Source organism: Pelophylax lessonae (assembly GCF_965119305.1).
Source record: "Pelophylax lessonae genome assembly, chromosome: 3".
NCBI lineage: Eukaryota > Metazoa > Chordata > Amphibia > Anura > Ranidae > Pelophylax > Pelophylax lessonae.
In genome coordinates this window covers 14,759,265-14,782,168 of record NC_138770.1, presented here as the reverse complement: position 1 = coordinate 14,782,168, position 22,904 = coordinate 14,759,265, and the positions used below count along the sequence as shown (strand labels likewise).

General features: G+C 45.2%; 2 protein-coding genes across 2 annotated transcripts in view; one reads left to right on the top strand and one right to left on the bottom strand.

Moving 5' to 3' along the window:
• LOC309550746 (uncharacterized protein) overlaps positions 1-7,865 on the top strand; it is a 224,815-nt gene extending 216,950 nt beyond the window's left edge. Inside the window, exons 2-5 of the mRNA XM_082251086.1 lie at positions 4,475-4,603; positions 4,731-4,865; positions 4,952-5,155; positions 7,470-7,865. Of these exons, the coding sequence (XP_082107212.1) occupies positions 4,475-4,603; positions 4,731-4,865; positions 4,952-5,155; positions 7,470-7,757 (756 nt within the window). The 3' untranslated portion in view covers positions 7,758-7,865. The remainder of the gene's footprint in view (positions 1-4,474; positions 4,604-4,730; positions 4,866-4,951; positions 5,156-7,469) is intronic.
• LOC309550227 (uncharacterized protein) overlaps positions 1-22,904 on the bottom strand; it is a 1,381,219-nt gene that overhangs the window by 342,299 nt on the left and 1,016,016 nt on the right.

Sequence of the window (22,904 nt, the reverse complement as noted above, 5' to 3'; positions counted from 1 at the left end):
GTTGACGCTAGATCCCAGCACCAGCAAGGAAACAAACATATGCGCTCACCAGAGGGACTGGACCCAAAATACCATATAGTAGATGGGTCAGATGGGCTCACAAGGTATCAGGTGGGTCTCCAGATAAGCAAGATGAAGACTCTCATTCACCAAATGACATGGAGGGATAAACCAAACAAGGCAAACATAGTGTAAATTAGTGTAAATAAGCTGTGGGTCCTGAGTACCTCGTATGACATCACATAATGCTGATATAATCAGTGGGTCCTTAACCACTTAAGCCCCGGAAGATTTTACCCCCTTCCTGACCAGGGGGTATTTTGCGATTCGGCACTGTGTGACTTTAACGGACAATTGCGCGGTCGTGCGACGCTGTACCTAAACGAATTTGGCGTCCTTTTTTTCCCACAAACAGAGCTTTCTTTTGGCGGTATTTGATCACCTGTGCGATTTTTTGATCACGCGCTATAAACAAAAAAAGAGCGTCAATTTTGCAAAAATAGCAATATTTTTCCCTTTTTTTTATATGAAATTCCCCCAAAAATAAATGTAAAAATCAAAATTTTTTAATATTTTCGGCCAATTTGTTTTATGCTACCTATGTTTGGTAAAAAAAATCGCAAAAAGCGTATTTTGATTGGTTTGCGCAAAGGTTATTGCGTTTACTAACAAAGGGAAAGATTTTTGTCATTTTTGTTGTTTTTTTTTTAACGCGTAATGGCGGCGATCTGCGATTTTTTTTGCGGTACTGCGACAAAGCGGCGGACAGATCGGACCCTTGACTGACATTTTTGACACTTTTGGGGTTACCAGTGACATTTCTACAGTAATCAGTGCTATATATATGCACTGTTACTGTAAAAATACACTGGTAGTGAAGGGGTTAACTTTATTTGAGAGGGAGGGGCTGTGTGTGTCCCTAGGGGCGTGCTTCTAACTGTGATTTGCTGGGGCTTCAACTGTATGCAGAGTGATCAATGGATCTACATAGTAGATCCATGTGATCATCTCTCATACAGAGGGGAGAATGACAGGTGGCTTGTTTACACAAGCTGCCTGACTTTCTCCCTCTCCCCCGCCGATCGCAGAGTGGCCGGCGGCGATCGGGTCCGCCGGTCACACGCGCGGGGGGGTCCGTGACCACGCGGGAGCGCGCCTCCGGCGGCGCGCGCTCGCTCCCTAAACCCTCACAGGCGAGCGATGTAGACCTACATCACTTTGCCTGTGAGGGGCTGACCGCCCACGTAGATAGTCGTGCGGCGGTCGGCAAGTGGTTAACAGCTTCTTTAGACTGCGCTGTAGCCAGAGAGAATGCCAGGTAAATTTATATTGCTCTCTGCTTACCAGAGAGGAGGATCCATTGGTAGGGTCTGCTCATGGCGTGATTGCAACCTTAAATGTCCGTAGCTGCAGCACTTATCTGGAGACCCACCTGATACCTTCTGAGCCCATCTGACCCATTTACTATATGGTATTTTGGGTCCAGTCCCTCTGGTGAGCGCATATGTATGTTTCCTTACTGGTGCTGGGATCTAGCGTCAACTGTGATCACACACATCACCCTGGACTTTAATTTTCACCTTTTTTCACTTGGGACTTATATTCACCTTCTATCTATATTTAGACTTTTTATCATTACTTTGAGTGATTTATTTATTATTATCACTTTGGTTTAGCGCTGCACATTTACATATTTTTATATATTATGTATTATGTATATATTATGAATATATTATGTATTGCTTTACAGATGTTTTCACTCCAGGATTAATTATTTTATTTATATAACCCTTGAAGGAATTGCTATAAAGAGATCTCCACCACCATTCCTATGTGACCATTACATCCTTGCAATTTATGATTAGCATGTTCATTTTGAATGTATTAACATATATTTGAAAGGTTTATGATATATTGTTGCATTTCCTTATCCAAAAAGATCAATTTCCAGAGTTTGTTTTCTATACCTTTGTTTTGAACTTAGCCATGTAAAATAGATATTGAACAGGAATGGTTATTATGAGATGTTTCTCAGGGCTGCAGTTCCATTGAACTCCACAAGATGGAGATCTCACTAAGGCTCCATGTACACGGGACGCTGGAAATGGCCGTTTAGGAGCAGTTGGGCGTTTTTTTCAGAAGCCCCTGAACCCATCTACATTTTATCTTATCTGTCCATGTACACCAGGTCGTTTACAGTCATTTGCAGGCAGTTGTGTTCAGGGACTGTTTTTAGAACGCAATTATTTGCGTTCGAACGTGTGTTTCCCGGCGTTTCAAACGCACAAACGCGTCCAAACGCGTCTGAACGCGTCTGAACGCATCTGAACGCGTCCGAACGCGATGACCCACGTTTAGCGTTCGCGTTTTTCCATTTTAAAGGGGAATAATTTTTTTTCACCTCTAGGAACGCTTCTAAACGCAAACGCCGCTGAACGCACGCTAAACGCGGGTACAAACGCGACTGAACGGACGTTTCAAACGTCCTAAAAATTCCAGCATTCAAAGGGACTTTTAACAACGTCCCGTGTACATGGAGCCTTATACTCAGATAGGAAGTTTCTATGGAATATGGACAGGAAGTGATATCAAGAACAGACAGGAAGTGATCTGGAATAAAGACAGGAAGTTCCGGGTGAGAGGTGAGTGGAAGGTAATAAGATCTTTTCTTCATTTTCCTAACTGCTGTTCCATGTACCAAGCAATGAGACAGAAGTAACAAATAATTGTAAATGTTATTGTTGAAATTGTTAAATTAAAATTCCAATAAAAATTTAAAGTTGAAAAAAAAAGATCTTATTTTCTATTTACACCCAGTAACCCCCCGTCATGTCCGTCCTCTTCCTCCATAGTCACTGTGACCTCTTTTATCTCCAGCAGATGATGATACACACATATATAGTGTGGAAACCTAGATTAACCCCTTCAGGCTTAGAACATTTCCCCTCTTACGGGGCCGGAACATTCTCTTCCTTTTGGAGATACATTCTAGTAATATGTTCCTCTAAACAAACAGCACTGACAATAAATAGAGAAGACAATGACCATCCTGACCATACATGGCCTACAAAGGACAATTATTACACTACACAGGCAGCCAATGGGCAATCATTACAATATGCAGCCAACACAATGATGGAGTGCAGGGGTCAGGGGTATGGAGCATAGAGCCCCTTACATTGCTGGTCAGGAGGAAGAAAACATTCCCCAGCCTGCCAAGAAGAATATGTTCCATCATTGGTGTCAGAGAAAGGAAAATACTGAGGGCTCTGAGGGAAGGAGAGGAGCTGAGGGGTCTCTGAGAAGGTAGCGGAACTAAAGGACTCTGGGACCTCTAAGGGTTTACTGCATCTGAATGGCTCTGGGACCCCTCAGGAGGAACTGTAGCTGAAGGACTTTGGGGGCCTCTTAGGAAGTAATCGGACTGAACATCTCTGAGAAGATAGTGTGCCTGAAGGACTTTGGGGGACTCTGAGAGGGTAGTCGGGCTGTAAGGCTCTGTGGTAAGAGGGGGCTTTAGGGCTCATAGAGACTCTTGATCTTTGATGGTCCTCTCATGCCACCTGCTTACTTCCTTTACTGCTCGTACTTCTTAAAGAACCTCCTGCCAGCACGTGAAGGAAGCCTTCAGCTCACCATCTCACTGGTGAAGAAATATGTTGCAGGCCACAAAAGAGAACAAAGAAGGACACTTGTTCTTTGAGGAGGTCTGTTTGTGCAGCATCACTTACTGGTTGGCCAGTCCAATACCTTCCCATGACACATGGTTTGGCGGTGCCTGGTGCTGGAACTCAGAGCCCCAGGAACCCACTGCCACTCTGTACAATGTCCTGGATACTATAGAATACTTGCCAACCAATAAAACAAACCCCATCCTCAGCTGTCCTCCTCCTACCCACATTGGGCTGCCATTGGAAGGAAAAGAAGAGACTCCTCCCCCACAGCTCTCTACACCACCAGCAGCATCCTCCTGCTATCCAATCCAATCCCTTCTCTTACTGCAGAGAGTGACGGTGACATCACTCCTGTTAGTCAGCAAACTGCCGAAGATTGGAGCCTTGCAGCTGGAGTTCTGGCAATTATCCTGATTAGCCGGAAACTCTGGCCAAAAGTCAGCAAGTTCCCCTTTCTGGACATCATGATGACCCTACATTGACCTCACAGCACTGCCTCAGAGCAAACAAGTCAATGGAAGGATCTTATTTATCATTCCATGTCTGCAGATCTAATACTAATCAAATCCAGTTCAGAAACCAAACAAACCCAACAGAGGAAAGGGAATTTCTGATCCGGCAGGTCAAGAGGGTCCCAGGACCTTGAAAATGATGTAAACACTAAACAGTCCAAACGAAATGTGTTCCCATGAGGGTAGTAGTCCTTAAATATACAGCAACCCTCCTATCCCCCCTCTCACATCCATATACTATTATTGTGTGACCAATACCATCCATATTCCTACTTTCATTTCCCAAAGTTATCCGTCTACAAGGAGACCTGTATAGATCAAATGATGACACCAATGAGGATGGAGAAGGACCGGAGTCACATGACTGAGAAGATACTAAACCTCACCCTGGAGATCATCTACCTGCTGACCAGAGAGGTAAGGAGGATTCTGGGAGGTTGCATGACATAACTCTTATCTCTATTAATAAAACACAGACCTGACCGGAGAGGTGAGGAGGATTATGGGATTCTAACATGATATTCCTATTGGGTCCTTAATACAGAGATTTCCTCTTGTGAAGTCAGGTGATCATATGACCATCACAGTGCCTCCATGTGACTCCCTAAAACCTGAGAGACACAACATGGAGAAGATTCTAGAAGTCACCAAGAAGATGATGGAGCTGCTGACAGGAGAGGTGAGCGGTGCTGGGAATTCTGGGACATTATCCAGTAACAGACAAGGGATGTGTCTGGATGGTGACTGTATCATTGTGTGTGTCAGGTTCCTATAAGGTGTCAGGATGTCACTGTCTATTTCTCCATGGAGGAGTGGGAGTATTTAGAAGGACACAAGGATCTCTACAAGGACGTCATGATGGACAATCAGCAGAATTTGAGTTTTGTGAAGAATGTAAGGAAGGAATTTCCCCGGAATGAGACGATATTGAACCTCACCCTGGAGATCCTCAGCCTGCTGACTGGAGAGGTGAGTGTAATGAAGGGGTTACTTTAAGACTTCTGATGTTCTGCTTATCAACAAGAACATCCACACAAGTACTATGAATACATAAATTGTACGTACCAGTGGTGGAACTACCAGGGTCGGGGGGCCCCAGCGGGGTTGCTGGCCACAGGACTCTGAGCATCTCTCATACAGCCAGGTGCTGCACTGACAGTTCCTCCTCCCTCGCATGGATGGGAAAAGAGAGAGACGATCTGCTCCTTCTCCTCCCGCCCCTCTCCTCCTGTGTGCACCATGGGAAGTGTGAAGCTAAGCAGCGGAATTTGATCATTCAGCTGCTGGGGTTCACCCTTCCCATGGTGCACACAGGAGGAGAGGGGCGGGAGGAGATGGAGCAGATTGGCTCTCTCCTCTCCCATCTGTGTGAGGGAGGAGGAACTATCAGTGCAGGCTCTGAGCTGCATGAGAGAGATGCTCTCAGCTCAGAGTCCTGCTGAGGAGGCACTAATTGGCAGCACTGATGATCAGTGCCCTAAAAATCAGTGTGAACCATGTACTGACAGTCTTGCCGGTTAACCATCTCAGCTCTGGAAGATTTACCCCCCTAGCCATTTTTTTTGCTATACGGCACTGCGTTACTTTAACTGACAATTGTGCAGTCGTGCGACACTGTACCGAAATAACATTTATGTTTCATCCCACAAATAGAGCTTTCTGACTGCGATATTGTGGAGGACATATAACTGTCACTAACTGACACTTTTGAGAATAGCTCCCTCTACTGTGCCCTTCTACTCCCCTCTACTGTGCCCTTCTACTCCGCTGAACTGTGCCCTTCTACTCCGCTATACTGTGCCCTTCTACTCCACTGAACCATACCGTGCCCCTTTACTCCCCTGTACTGTGCCCTCCTTCTCCCCTGTACCGTGCCCTCCTTCTCCCCTGTACCGTGCCCTCTTTCTCCCCTGTACTGTGCCCTCTTTCTCCCCTGTACTGTGCCCTCTTTCTCCCCTGTACTGTGCCCTCTTTCTCCCCTGTACTGTGCCCTTCTACTCCGCTGTACTGTGCCCTTCTACTCTGCTGAACTGTGCCCTTCTACTCCGCTGTACTGTGCCCTTCTACTCCTCTGTACCATCCCGTGCCCCTCTACTCCCCTTTTACCGTGCCCCTCTACTCCCCTTTTCCCGTGCCCCTCTATTTCCCTTTTCCTGTGCCTCTTTACTCCCCTATACTGTGCCCTCCTCTCCTGTACCGTGCCCTCTTTCTCCCCTGTACCGTGCCCTCTTTCTCCTCTGTACCGTGCCCTCTTTCTCCCCTGTACCGTGCCCTCTTTCTCCCCTGTACTGTGCCCCTTTTCTACCTTGTAATGTGCCCTCTTTCCCCCTTGTAATGTGCCCTCTTTCTCCCTTGTAATGTGCCCTCCTTCTACTCCCCTGTATCATTTCCTTCTACTCCCCTGTAGGGTGCCCCTCTACTCCCCTGTATGATGCCCCTCCCTCTACCCTGTACAGTGCCTTTCCTCTCCTGGTATTGTGCCCTCCTTCTCCACTGTACCCTGCCCTTCTTCTCCCGTGTACCATGCCATTCTTCTCCGTTGTACCGTGCCCATCTACTCCCTTGTACAGTGCCCCTCTACTCCCTTGTACTGTGCCCCTCTACTTCCCTGTATCATGCCCCTCTTCTCCCCTGTATCGTGCCCTTCTTCTCCCCTGTACCGTGCCCCTCTTCTCCCCTGTACCATGCCCTTCTTCTCCCCTGTACTGTGCCCCTCTTCTCCCCTGTACCGTGCCCCTCTTCTCCCCTGTACTTCTTCCCTGTGCTGTGCCCCCTTTACTCCCCTGTACTGTGCCCCTCTACTCCCCTGTACTGTGCCCTTCTTCTTCCCTGTACTATGCCCCTCTTCTCCCCTGTACCATGCCCCTATTCTCCTCTGCACCATGCCCTTCTACTCCCCTGTACTGTGCCCCTCTTCTCCCCTGTACTGTGCCCCTATTCTCCCCTGTACTGTGCCCCTATTCTCCCCTGTACCATGCCCTTCTACTCCCCTGTACCGTGCCCCTCTACTCCCCTGTACTGTGCCCTTTTACTCCCCTGTACTTTGCTCTGTGTTGATTAGTCTTTGATTTGTGGCATGTTTTCTTATTGTTTAAAATGTATTATATTGAAAGTAGTAATAAATATGTTTAATTCTATCATCTCTTTATACTTTCGTTTTTGAGACTATGTGCATACATTTGAGCAGGCTGGTAGGGACCCAAGTACATTACTTTACCCAGGGGACCATGATGATAATAAGACGTCCCTGTGGGAGAGTGATATTTATCTTTTTATATCACAGAGTTGTACAGTAATAATGAAGAAATCTACTGAAAATGACACAAGAAGGAGATCTCATAATATGACCACAAGATCCTCGAGAATCCAGAATCCCATCACCATCCCCCCACCTCCATCCCTGATCCATACAAGACACAACACACAGAAGGTTCTAGAAGTCACCAAGAAGATGATGGAGCTGCTGACAGGAGAGGTGAGTGGTGCTGGGAATTCTGGGACATTATCCAGTAACAGACAAGGGATGTGTCTGGATGGTGACTGTATCATTGTGTGTGTCAGGTTCCTATAAGGTGTCAGGATGTCACTGTCTATTTCTCCATGGAGGAGTGGGAGTATTTAGAAGGACACAAGGATCTCTACAAGGACGTCATGATGGAGAATCAGCCGCCCCTCACATCACCGGGTAAGAGGAGACTTTATTGTAAAGGAGAGAGCAGTACGAAGGCTCCACCTAGATCCCCCATCATCTGATAAACACATAGAAACAATGTATTCAGTCTCAGGAGATGGGAGGCAGCGGTGTGGGACCTCTGCAACTTGTTTCATGTAAGCATTTAGGCCACCACTGATTACTGAATACCAAGATTATGAGTTCTGACCCATACACTGTATAATTTATATTGTACATTACATACTCCTGACCCCTGCACTATATACTCTATGTTGTACATTACATACTCCAGACCCCTGCACTATATACTCTATGTTGTACATTACATACTCCTGACCTCTGCACTACATAATCTATGTTGTACATTACATACTCCTGACCCCTGCACTATATACTCTATGTTGTACATTACATACTCCTGACCCCTGCACTATATACTCTATATTGTACATTACATACACCTGACTTATGCTCTCTCCCCTCTATCCACTGCTATATATACACATAATATGGATTCTCTTATGTTACACCCATATCCTACCAACTGGTCATTGATGATTTGATTGGAGGACAGACTTTTACATGTTGATAATAATGGGATAACATCCTCAAACTTTGGAACCTTAAACAGAAAGTGATAATGAGGGAGCAGTCAATAACCCAATGATGGTGGTATTTAGGAACAACCAATCTTCATCTTGGTTGTTCTCCCCCCATCCTCACTCTACGACCCCTGGTGGGGCTCAGCCCCGCTGCTATTCATGACTAAATCACGGACTAAATAAGGAAGTGCAGGACTTCTTGTGTTGGGAAGATGGCAATGAAAGATAGAGGGGGAGGGGACACTCGTCCTATAATCCCCTCATCACTGTCACTCCTATAAAAGACAGTTCTCGTTGTTTCCTCTCTCTCTGACTAAGGTCCATGAATAAAGAAATTAACTGGTAGGAGATCAGAGGACCCATTTACTAGGCACAGGCAATGGTAGATAGTGAGTAGGTGTCCCACACATCAAGGCGTGACCTAGCGTAGGTCCAGACTGAGACTGCCATTTACTATCATACAGCAGGTCTTGACTTGATGTGTGGCTCCTGGGACACCTAGTCACCCTCTACCATTTACTAGTTACCTTGAGGGGGGAATTGTAAGATCCTCAGAGACAAAGCTGTCTGATGTGGGCGGAGTCCTGGTTTAGGGGGAACCAATCTGCTGATGTCTAGTAATAATCTTTGTAATTCTATTTTAGTACATGGATGGGAGATGAGGAAAACCTCAGAGGATTGTCTCACTTTGTCTCCAGACTGTAAAGTAGAAGATGAGGACATCACACAGTATAGTCCAGGAGAAAACCCGGCTACCTCAAATCTCCATCCGGCAATACACAGTGTAGATGGACCATCATATTCCTCTTACCCTGAGGAACCTCAGACTGTGAGGGACAGTGCGGGACCATCGTATTCCTCTTATCCTGAGGAACCTCAGACTGTGAGGGACAGTGCCGGACCATTGTATTCCTCTTATCGTGAGGAACCTCAGACTGTAAGGGACAGTGCCGGACCATCGTATTCCTCTTATCGCGAGGAACCTCAGACTGTGAGGGACGGTGCCGTCCTTCCAACAGATAAGAGGTTTTCCTGTACTGAGTGCGGGAAGTGTTTACATTCTAAATCCAAACTTAATGTGCATATAAGATCTCACACAGGAGAGAAGCCATATTCTTGTCCTGAGTGTGGGAAATGTTTTGCACAGAAGTCTGATCTTTCCAAACATCAGAGATCTCACACGGGGGAAAAGCCATATTCGTGTCCTGAGTGTGGAAAATGTTTTTCACAGAAGTCACATCTTTGCACACATCAGAGATCTCACACGAGGGAGAAGCCATATTCCTGTCCTGAGTGTGGGAAATGTTTTTCACAGAAGTCTGATCTTTCCAAACATCAGAGATCTCACACGGGGGAAAAGCCATATTCCTGTCCTGAGTGTGGGAAATGTTTTTCACAGAAGTCACATTTTTACACACATCAGAGATCTCACACGAGGGAGAAGCCATATTCCTGTCCTGAGTGTGGGAAATGTTTTTCACAGAAGTTTATTCTTTCCAAACATCAGAGATCTCACACGGGGGAAAAGCCATATTCCTGTCCTGAGTGTGGGAAATGTTTTTCACAGAAGTCACATCTTTACACACATCAGAGATCTCACACGAGGGAGAAGCCATATTCCTGTCCTGAGTGTGGGAAAAGTTTTTCACAAAAATCAGATCTTTCCAGACATCAGAGATCTCACACGGAGGAGAAGCCATATTCCTGTCCTGAGTGTGGGAAATGTTTTTCACAGAAGTCTGATCTTTCCAAACATCAAAGATCTCACACGGGGGAGAAGCCATATTCCTGTCCTGAGTGTGAGAAAAGTTTTTCACAGAAGTCCAGTCTTTGCAGACATCAGAAATCTCACACGGGGGAGAAGCCGTATTCCTGTCCTGAGTGCGGAAAATGTTTTTCAGACAAGTCCAATTTTTACAAACATCAGAGATCACACACAGGGTAGGAGCCACTTCCCTGTTCTGAGTGAGGGAAATGTTTTCCACAGATGTCCAGTCTTGCAAGACATCAGAAGTCTCACATGGAAGAAAATACTTATTTCTGTCCTGAGTGTGGGAAATGTTTTCCAACAAAAATAAATTTGGGTATTCATCAAAGATATCACACGGGGGAGAAGCCATATAACTGTCCTGAGCGTGGGAAATGCTTTTCAAGGAAGTCCCATCTTCACACACATCAGCAAAACCATTTTCCTGTTCAGTGTGGGAAATGTTTTGTACGAAAATCAAACCTTGTTGTTACACATCAGAGGTTTCACACTGGGGAGAAGCCATATTGCTCTGGGTGTGGGAATGTTTTTTCACAGAAGTCTGATCTTTCCAAACATCAGAGATCTCACACGGGGGAGAAGCCATATTCCTGCCCTGAGCATAGGAAATGTTTTTCACAGAAGTCTCATCTTTGCAGACATCAGAGACCTCCCACGGGGGAGAAGCCGTATTCCTGTCCTGAGTGCGGGAAATGTTTTTCATATAAGTCCAATCTTTACCAACATCAGAGGCCGGGGGTGACGTTATGACATCACGTCTGGCCTTGGCAGTTGTAAACACTGCCGTTGCCCTGGCTGGGAAGCCAAGATATTTTTTTTTTCTTTTTAATTTTAGGCTTTTTTTTTTTCTTTTTAATTTTAGACTTTTTTTTTTTTTTTAATTTTAGGCTTTCCAGCCTAGAGGTGAGCTGTGAGGACTTAGAGACCCCCGATCTCTCCATAAACAGGACCTGTCATCCCTATTCCTATTACAAGGGGATGTTTACATTCCTTGTAATAGGAATAAAAGTGATAAAAAAAATGTAAAGGGAAAGTGTCAAAATATAAAAGTAAATTGACAGCGCCCCTGTCCCCAGAAGCGAACGTATACGTATGCCATGCCTGCATATGCAAACAGTGATTAAACCACACGTGAGAGCGAGAGCAATAATTCTAGCACTAATCCTCCTATGTTACTCTAAACTGGTAACCGGTAAACATTTTTTAAAGCATCATCTATGGAGATTTTTTAGGTACCAAAGTTTGGCGCCATTCCGTGAATGTGCGTAATTTCAAAGTGTGACATGTTTGGTATCTATTTACTCGGTGTAACATCATATTTCACTCACATTATTCTAAAAAATAGGGCTAACTTTACTGTTTTGTTTTTTTTTTTATTCATGAAATGCGTTTAAAAAATTGCTGCGCAAATACCATGCGACATAAAAAGCTGCAATGACCACCATTTTATTCCCTAAGGTCTCTAATATATATATAATGTTTGGGGGTTCTGAGTAATTTTCTAGCAGACAAATGCTGATTGTTCCATGTAGGAGAGGAGTGTCAGAATTGGGCGGGTGGGAAGTGGTAATGAGATCAATGAGTGGTTGTATAGTATAAATCTATAGTGGCCATTATAGATGGAAGAAAGCCCTTCTGCTCCGTCTATGGTATACATAGAAGCTCTGAGGCTTTAGCCCCGGGTCACACAAATTCACACCGCATCAAAATCGCACCCTGCTCATGTACACTGATTGAAGTGTGTGTTAAAGTAATGACACCCCGCAATCAGATTGCAAAACACAGCGTGATTTGCATAATTGGATCGCTTTGGTGTGAGCAGTCATGTGATCCAATTCTGGTGCAGACAGAAAAAGGGTCCTGCCAGGGTTTGGTCCGAATGCAAATTCAGCCATACAGTTTGTACAGCTGAATTCACATCGCAGAGACATCGCATGTGATCTGTCCAGTAATGCGATGCGAATCACATGCGATGTCGGCCATCGCACCAACCCTTAAACAACAATGTTGTGAAACCGTTACCTTGTGTTATACACTTCAGTTCTTATTTGTATGTGACTATGATGGACACCAACACTGATTTACCCCATTAGTGGTGTTCCTTTTATGTTCCCCCCCCCCCCCCCCCTCTTCCCTTCCTTCCCATCCCCTATGTATTTATGTTGTTGGTCAATCAGAGCATGGCAAGGACTGTTTGCCGCTCTACTTTGTTTATTCTTTCATTTTCAGAAAAAATATCAATAAAGACAATTGAAACAGAAATTAGCGCCATCTAGTGAACAAATGCAAAAATTTCCATTTTAAATCAATGTAAATCTTTCGACCAGCTCAGTGAGTAGCCTGAGAATATTCGTTTATTACCCCCATTTACACAGAAGGAATGTACATGCATTTTCTAGGGGGGATTGCTATGCACATTTTCATGAATAGACTTCTAAATGTCAGGAGACGTTTATATAAAGATGTGAAGTATGGAGCAGAAAGGTTAAAATGCACCTTTTAAGCCTGAAGATTAGTTAAAGTGTATGTAAATGAACACCTTGTAGAACAACCCATTTATATTAAAATAGAGGTAAAAGGCAAAACATTTGTGTATATATGTGTGTATGTATGTATGTATATGTGTGTGTATATATATATATATATATATATATATATAGTCTGAGCCCTCCAACCAAGATAGACGTGAAACCACATAAAGATGCCACAAGATTCACAACATAGCGTAGACCTGATGTGTGCCCTGGTCAGCTGGTCACTACACCAAAAAGGGGGCAAAAATACCAGGATAGGGAAAGCTGTTTTATGAGTATACATGACATTTATTGGACAAGCTTGGTGAAGGCTGGCAACATCTCAACCTGGGGATTTGTGTTGTACCGGGTAAAGCAGGCGGATTTCCATCTGTCAAATCTTCTGATGACATGACCCGACACGGGGCGGCCGATCCGGAAAGAGTGCCCGGAAAACTGGCTAGGGTTGAGGTCTAGATTAGCCAGAAGGATGCGAACATGTCTGATGATAGTGATGGGCCAAACACCCCTCTGTTCAGTTTGCACCAGAACATCTCGAACAAGGAAAAAGTTCTAGTGAGCATGAGAACTCTAGTAACCGCTTTACAACCGCCCGCAACAGTTATACTGCGGCAGGCAGCCGCTCCTGGGCAAACCGACGAAGCTATACGTCAGTCATGCACAGGCAGCTATGGGGCGAGTGTGCGCCGCCGGCGGCGTGCTCGCACCCCCACTCGTCAGCAGGGAAGCCGGCTCCGCCTGACACCCACCATCGTTCCCCGCTGAGAGAGAAGGACGGTCGGATGTTGTAAACACAGCTGACCGTTCTTCTCCCTGGAATGATCACAGAGCTCCTGTGATCCTTCTATATAGGAACACAGGTCTCTATGATGATTTCACAAGCCACGCCTCCCAGTTAGAAACACGCCCCTAGGTACACATTTAACCCCTTGATCACCCCCAGGGTTAACCCCTTCCCTGCCAGTGTCATTATTACAGTAACAGTGCATATTTTTAGCACTGATTACTGTAGTAATGTCACTGGTACCCCCAAAAATGTCAGTTAGGAGTCCGATCTGTCTGCCGCAATGTCGCAGTCCCGCTAAAAATCTTAGATCGCCACCATTACTAGTAGAAAAAAATAAATAAAAATGACGAATCTTTCCCGTGGTTTGTAGACACGATAACTTTTGCGCAAACCAATCAAAATATTGTTATTGCGTTTTTTTTTTTTTTAACCAAAAATATGTAGCAGAAAACAAATTGTCCTAAAATTTAAAAAAGTTTGATTTTTACATTTTTTTTTTTTTGAGAATGTTATAAAGCAGAATGTGAAAATATATTTTTGTTTATAGCCCTTTTTTTTTTTCAGAATTGTCACTATATGTTTGTTTATAGGGCAGAAAATAAAAATCGCACAGGTGATCAAATACCACCAAAAGAAAGCTCTATTTGTGGAGAGAAAAAAAAAGGACATCGATTTTATTTAGGTACAGTGTCGCACGAATGCACAATTGTCCGTTAAAGTAACACAGTGCCGAATCGCAAAATAGGGCCTGGTCATTAAGGGGGCAAATCCTCCGGTCCAGAAGTGGTTAAAGTTAATGGGTCACAAACATGAAAAATCAAAAGTCCTCATTTTAAATGCAAGTTATTGCCATAGAAAGTGTATGGGGACCCAGGTTCTGCCCTGGGGGACATGTGTCTGTCATCCAACTTGCCAGATTTGCTGTTTGGAGGCTGAAGAATGAGAAATTTGAATGGAGAGTGATAAACAGTTTTGCTTTTGACTGCTGATGACTGTTTGCATTTTAGGGGGCTGTTTCCTTGCATTTTTTGGGGGGGATTTTTTCCCTTTTTTTTTTTTCTGTCACTTTTTAAATAGCCTTTTTTCTTTTTTTCTTTCCTTCCTTCAGACTACTAATTAAAGAGGTTGTAAACCGAAAATTTTTATTTATTTTTTTCACCCTGAAAGAGAAAGACATAATGAGCTAGTATGCATCGCATACTAGCTCATTATGAAATACTTACCTTAGAACGAGCCCACGCCGTGCCGCCCGCTTACCTCTATGATGGGCGATATGTCCAGTCGCCCGTCTTCTGGGATCGCGGCATCCGGCCATCTGATTGGCCGGAGCCGCAGTGACGTCACTCCCGTGCACGCGCGTGGGAGCCGACGGCATGGGGCACTGAAGGAACGGCACCAACTCTTTAAGGGGAGTGGTTAATTGGTTGCAGGTGCTTCAGGTGCTATTTAAATTTCTGCAGGACTCATTTCTGAGCTTGCTCTTTTTTGACTGTGAGGGACAGTGCCGGACCATCGTATTCCTCTTATCCTGAGCAACCTCAGACTATGAGGGACAGTGCCGGACCATCGCATTCCTCTTATCCTGAGGAACCTCAGACTGTGAGGGACAGTGCCGGACCATCGTATTCCTCTTATCCTGAGCAACCTCAGACTATGAGGGACAGTGCCGGACCATCGCATTCCTCTTATCCTGAGGAACCTCAGACTGTGAGGGACGGTGCCGGACCATCGTATTCCTCTTATCCTGAGGAACCTCAGACTGTGAGGGACGGTGCCGGACCATCGTATTACTCTTATCCTGAGGAACCTCAGACTGTGAGGGACGGTGCTGGACCATCGTATTCCTCTTATCCTGAGGAACCTCAGACTGTGAGGGACGGTGCCAGACCATCGTATTCCTCTTATCCTGAGGAACCTCAGACTGTGAGGGACAGTGCCGGACCATCGTATTCCTCTTATCCTGAGGAACCTCAGACTGTGAGGGACAGTGCTGGACCATCGTATTCCTCTTATCCTGAGGAACCTCAGACCGTGAGGGACGGTGCCGTGCTTCCAACACATAAGAGGTTTTCCTGTACTGAGTGTGGATAATGTTTTTCACGGAAGTCCCATCTATACACACATCAGAGATTACACACGGGGGAAAAGCTGTATTCCTGTCCTGAGTGCGGGAAATGTTTTTCAGACAAATCCAGTTTTTACAAACATCAGAAATTGCACACGGGGAAGAAGATGTATTCCTGTCCTGAGTGTGGGAAATGTTTTTCACAGAAGGCCAGTCTTTACACACATCAGAAATCTCATACGGGTGAGAAGCCATATTCCTGTCCTGAGTGCAGGAAATGTTTTTCAGTGAAGTCCAATCTTAACATACATCCGAGATCTCACACGGGGGAGAAGCCATATTCCTGTCCTGAGTGTGGGAAATGTTTTTTAATGAAGCCTAATCTTTACAGACATCAGAGATCTCACACGGGGGAGAAGCCGTATTCCTGTCTTGAGTGAGGGAATTGTTCCTCACTGAAGTCCTGTCTTCCTGTACATCAGGGATCCCACACAACCCTCTAAGTGTATTAGTGCCTTGAGTGCAGGAAATGTCTTCTATATGAATGTTGGTGGAGATGTGGGGAGGAAGCACACCCTGATATACACCTCAGATATACTCCATGGCTGATCTTCATCATGTAAGAAACACTTCATAAGGAGATCAGAGATCAGCAGAGACATGTATGAAGTGTTGTACCGTGTTGGCCATTGATGGCAGTAGAAAAATAAAAATGGAGTCCTTACCTTTCATTGGCTGACTACATTTTATGGTGTAACCTTTGAACAAACACATACTGTAGGTCTATTTAAAAAAATAAAATAAACAAATGTGACCAGCATACACCCAGCCATGATGAATTTTGACCATATTTCATTTTATAAAGGAATTTCCTTGGCTCCATCTAGTGGCCATAATGTGGTATTTATATAAACCCGCTATAAATAATAAAAATCAATCCCCAGATTCGAGATCCTAATGTGAAATCGGCCATAGTAATAACCCCTCACAATTATTGTATATATAAGGCTATTGTTTATTTCATGTGATGCTAATAAAGTTTACCCAAAAGAACAGTTCATGTCAGAATTTATAATACAATGTGTTATAAATAAATAATAGGATGTGAATCCCCAGAATTCTTAGACCCTCCTCAGTGAATAAATATATAAGATAAACTGATAGAATGTGTCCTTATTAGCACAATCCAGCCCACATAATGTGTAACTCTCCGTGTACACCAATCCATCTTCATATATTTGTGGTCACCACTGTGACTGGAATACTGGAGTGCGGCCCACCCCCCATTGAAGGACTTACACTCACCAGATAAATATGCCCCAAATGTGTGGATTTGGGCTAAAACAGCATAAAATCCGGAATGGATGGATGAGCCGAGCACGGCCTCCCAGTATATCCTCCTCCGAGCCTCAGAATTCCACTGGATCTCCAGCTTCTGATTTCCCTCCAACTATGTGACTGCTCCGTCTCATCATATATACGGCACGGATCTTCCTAAAAAGAGCATTAAAGCCTCAATAGTATGATAATGTATAAACTGTATTACTTTTATGTATAAAATACACTCACATAAGAAACAATCAGCATAGCCCAGCAAACACCGGCAATACGGCGATCCCCTCCCCCTGTCCAGCAGCTGTCAGTGTGTATACGGCTGTTCTCCCTGTCCAGTGGCTGTCAGTGTGTATACGGCTGTTCTCCCTGTCCAGTGGCTGTCAGTGTGTATACGGCTGTTCTCTCTGTCCAGCGGCTCTCAGTGTGTATACGGCTGTTCTCTCTGTCCAGCGGCTGTCAGTGTATATATGGCTGTTCTCCCTGTCCAGCGGCTGTCAGTGTGTATACGGCTGTTCTCTCTGTCCAGCAGCTCTCAGTGTGTATACGGCTGTTCTCCCTGTCCAGTGGCTGTCAGTGTGTATACGGCTGTTCTCTCTGTCCAGCCGCTGTCAGTGAGTATACGGCTGTTCTCCCTGTCCAGCGGCTGTCAGTGTGTATACGGCTGTTCTCCCTGTCCAGCGGCTGTCAGTGTGTATACGGCTGTTCTCCCTGTCCAGCGGCTGTCAGTGTGTATACGGCTGTTCTCTCTGTCCAGCAGCTCTCAGTGTGTATACGGCTGTTCTCCCTGTCCAGTGGCTGTCAGTGTGTATACGGCTGTTCTCTCTGTCCAGCCGCTGTCAGTGAGTATACGGCTGTTCTCCCTGTCCAGCGGCTGTCAGTGTGTATACGGCTGTTCTCCCTGTCCAGCGGCTGTCAGTGTGTATACGGCTGTTCTCCCTGTCCAGCGGCTGTCAGTGTGTATACGGCTGTTCTCCCTGTCCAGCGGCTGTCGGTGTGTATACGGCTGTTCTCTCTGTTCAGCGGCTGTCAGTGTGTATACGGCTGTTCTCTCTGTCCAGCGGCTGTCAGTGTGTATACGGCTGTTCTCTCTGTCCAGCGGCTGTCAGTGTGTATACGGCTGTTCTCTCTGTCCAGCAGCTGTCAGTGTGTATACGGCTGTTCTCTCTGTCCAGCGGCTGTCAGTGTGTATACGGCTGTTCTCCCTGTCCAGCAGCTGTCAGTGTGTATACGGCTGTTCTCCCTGTCCAGCAGCTGTCAGTGTGTATACGGCTGTTCTCCCTGTCCAGCAGCTGTCAGTGTGTATACGGCTGTTCTCCCTGTCCAGCGGCTGTCAGTGTGTATACGGCTGTCAGCACTGGCTCTGTGTACACCTCATGGAGAATGCTCGTAGGGAGACGGACACATTTATTACAGCGACTTGCTTTTTTATGAAGAGCGCAGAGCTTACTTATACATGTGCATTGCCAATTGTGTTCCAATATGAACAATAAATATGTCTTTATACTGAAAAGACTCTAAAATAAGACTCTAAAATAAACCATAAAGAGTCCCCCAAGATGTCACTCTGGTAAGTGTTGAACTCCTCCCAGCATATGGAGAATAGTCCTATAAAGTCATTCACTGTTGGTGTATCAAAACATCCATCCCCTGAGAATCCGAAACTCCAACAATTCACAAGCCGCAAATCATTCGTGTAGTTCAACAGGGTCACCAGTATTCCACCACCAAGTGCAGGGGGGCAATAAGAAATGGCCACTCACCAGATCACGTTGCTCACTTACTCTCATAAGTGAGCACACCTCGCATATAATCAATGCCCACGAGTAGAGATCAGCAAGGGTTAAATCCAAGATTGGTTCAGTGGTTCTCTTCCTCTCATGCTCCCATGTGCGTGGAAAACAAAAAACATTCCCCACTAGTGCAATATGTCTGATAAGAATTTATTCAAAAAATACCAACACAGCATACATCGCACTCACTTGTAAAAGAAGTAGTAAAAGCTTATCTCGTGTACTGGCAGGTTCGGATCCTCCACTGCTACTGCGATGTGGCTCCACGCCAGATCGGGTAGTCCCGGAAGTCCTCCGCTGTCGTAGTCCGCGATTGGGTGCGTCGTCTGGCCACGCCCCGACGCGTTTCGTCACTTCCTGACTTCAACTGGGGGCGCGGCCAGACAAGCGCTCCCAATCTATTTATGCTTCGCCTCGCGGCATCGCATCCAATAGTGAAGCAGACAGGTCACCCGGAAGGACAACTCGCCTCATAATACCGGAAATTCAAAGTAGACTGGGAACTTCCTATCGGGCGATGTTGTAACACCACCTCTGCAGACATCAATCCAGAGGAGCCCGATCCTATTGGTAAACCCCGCCCCGGGCCAACCCAAATAGGCGTGCAGTCTAATCAAGTGACCTACTGCTTCAATCACCTCGAGAGCCATTGAAAGTCACTCAAACAAGTGAATAACCAATCAATAGTATCTCGGCGCACTCTCAATAGCATCCAATGTTACAGGTTGCAATAAACACTGAAGTCACACAAATGCATAATTCCAAGTTTAGCAAATAAATGCGGACAAATAAAATGTAAAATCTCATATGTAAAATATATAAAATATATACTATAGCAAAGAAAATATTGCTAAAGATAGCACATTAAACAAAATTAAAAGGTCAGATATCAAATCCAGAACAGTGTATAGAATCAAATATCACTATCAAATAATTGAAATCCATTCAATATGGTATAGGTTTTAAAAAACTGAAAAATCTTGGATATAGAGTAAAGATGATGGTATATATCTATTCAAAAGTTACAGTCAAAAATAATAGTAATAGACTAAGAGTCACTGATGAAACAATTGAGGTCAAGTTCGATGTTCAAACCCACCGGCGCGAGGGATTGGGTCAGGTAAATCCACTTAGTTTCGCACTTAGAGAGTTCTCTGACCCAATTAGCCCCTTCGCCACGGGGGTGTGACTCGTTCAATACCCCAGAATAACAGTTCACTGGGGTCCTGGTGGTGATGTTGCCGAAAGTGGGCTGGTACATTGTGTTCCCGTTTGCCATTGATAATGTTGGTGATGTGTTCACCAACACGAATTTTCAAAGTTCTTTTGGTTCTCCCTATGTACACCAACTTACATGGGCACATGAGCCCATAAACGACATGAGTGGTGTCGCATGTAATAAAGGATTTTATTTTAAATGTTTTATCAATGGCTGGGACAGAAAAAGATGTACGTCTTCTCAGATTATTAGGTGTAAGAGAACATGCTCTGCACCTCCCACATGTAAATGAGCCTTTTAGATCTGGAAAAAAGGCGATGTTAGGTGGATCAATCACCTTTCTCACCACACGGTCCCCAAAATTGGGGGCTCTCCGATAGATGAAAGAGGGGTTCTTGGGTAGGGCCGGGCCCAGGGTCCTGTCCAATTGCAGTATCGGCCAATGTTGTTTAAATATGGCTTCTACCTTCCTATAGTCATTAGAAAAGTCAGAGAGGAAACTCCATTGTTTGGGGTCATTATCTGGTGCCCCAACTCTGACTCCCTGACTCAAAGGCCTAGGTGCTTCCAGAATGTTGGTAATCTCCCTGTCCAACACAGATTCCTCGTATCCCTTGGCCACGAACCTCTCTTTTAAGGTTCCCACCTGATCCAGATAGTCATTCGTAGATGTGCAATTCCGCCTGACGCGTAAGAATTGCCCCCTGGGAATATTCTTAAGCCAGTTGGGGTGGTGGCCACTTTGTATAGCGAGGTAGCTGTTTCTATCCGTGGTTTTGAAGAATACTTTCGTGGAAAGGGCATTTCCTTCCCTCTTAATTGTTACATCTAGGAAATGAATTTCACTCTGACTGTGATTAAACTCAAGTCTTATGTTGTTCTGGTTGCTGTTCAGGTGCTGCATGAAGGCCATGAGGTTTTGCTCCGATCCCTCCCAGATGAAGACAATATCATCTATAAACCGACGATAGTATCTTAGCTCGGGTCTAGTGATGTTAAAGACAAATTTGTCCTCCCACTCTGCCATAAAAATGTTGGCCAGACTGGGAGCAAATTTGGCGCCCATTGCCACGCCAGTTCTCTGGCTGTAGAAATTACTGTCATGCCAGAAATAATTATGGCCCAGGCAAAAATCCAGGGCTCTTCCAATAAAAACCTTTTGTTCCCATGGCAGGTCCTCTCTTTTGCTCATAGCCCAATTGAGGGCCAACAGAGCATCATCATGTTGGATGATGGTGTAGAGGGACGACACGTCGGCCGTCACTAAGAAGGCCGGCGAGTCGTCCCTCAGCAACACATCATCCAATGACAGGAGCAGGTCAGTTGTGTCTTTAAGGAATGCCTTAGTTCTAATCACACTGGTTTGTAAGAACTTATCCAGGTACTGGCCCAGTCTGGCATTCACTGACCCTATCCCGTTAACAATGGGCCGAGGAGGTGGGTTTTCTGGGTTTTTGTGAATTTTCGGTAATGTGTACAAAATAGGGATACGGCAAGCACTGGGGAGTAAGAAGTTCCTCTCCTTTTTGGTTAGAACCCCCTCCTTAAAACCTAAGCCAACTAGGATTTCTAGATCCTTCACAAAGTTGGCAGTGGGGTCACCTGGTAATCTGGCATAAGTGAGATCATCTTCCAACATCGCCTGTATTTGGTTGTGATAAAAAGACTCATTCATAATCACAACACCACCTCCCTTATCCGCAGGGCGGATGATAATCTCCTTCCTCGCCTCCAGTGATTCCAGGCCTTCTTGTATGTGCCTATATTTCTTTTGTACCTCATAACCAGGTTGTAGAGCCTGGAGGTCACGTATCACTAGATTCTTAAACACATCCAGACATTGATTACTCTGGGGTGGTGGGTTAAACAATGATTTATTGCGTAACCCACTAACCGTACTATCACTGGAGGCGAGGAAGGAGATTATCATCCGCCCTGCGGATAAGGGAGGTGGTGTTGTGATTATGAATGAGTCTTTTTATCACAACCAAATACAGGCGATGTTGGAAGATGATCTCACTTATGCCAGATTACCAGGTGACCCCACTGCCAACTTTGTGAAGGATCTAGAAATCCTAGTTGGCTTAGGTTTTAAGGAGGGGGTTCTAACCAAAAAGGAGAGGAACTTCTTACTCCCCAGTGCTTGCCGTATCCCTATTTTGTACACATTACCGAAAATTCACAAAAACCCAGAAAACCCACCTCCTCGGCCCATTGTTAACGGGATAGGGTCAGTGAATGCCAGACTGGGCCAGTACCTGGATAAGTTCTTACAAACCAGTGTGATTAGAACTAAGGCATTCCTTAAAGACACAACTGACCTGCTCCTGTCATTGGATGATGTGTTGCTGAGGGACGACTCGCCGGCCTTCTTAGTGACGGCCGACGTGTCGTCCCTCTACACCATCATCCAACATGATGATGCTCTGTTGGCCCTCAATTGGGCTATGAGCAAAAGAGAGGACCTGCCATGGGAACAAAAGGTTTTTATTGGAAGAGCCCTGGATTTTTGCCTGGGCCATAATTATATCTGGCATGACAGTAATTTCTACAGCCAGAGAACTGGCGTGGCAATGGGCGCCAAATTTGCTCCCAGTCTGGCCAACATTTTTATGGCAGAGTGGGAGGACAAATTTGTCTTTAACATCACTAGACCCGAGCTAAGATACTATCGTCGGTTTATAGATGATATTGTCTTCATCTGGGAGGGATCGGAGCAAAACCTCATGGCCTTCATGCAGCACCTGAACAGCAACCAGAACAACATAAGACTTGAGTTTAATCACAGTCAGAGTGAAATTCATTTCCTAGATGTAACAATTAAGAGGGAAGGAAATGCCCTTTCCACGAAAGTATTCTTCAAAACCACGGATAGAAACAGCTACCTCGCTATACAAAGTGGCCACCACCCCAACTGGCTTAAGAATATTCCCAGGGGGCAATTC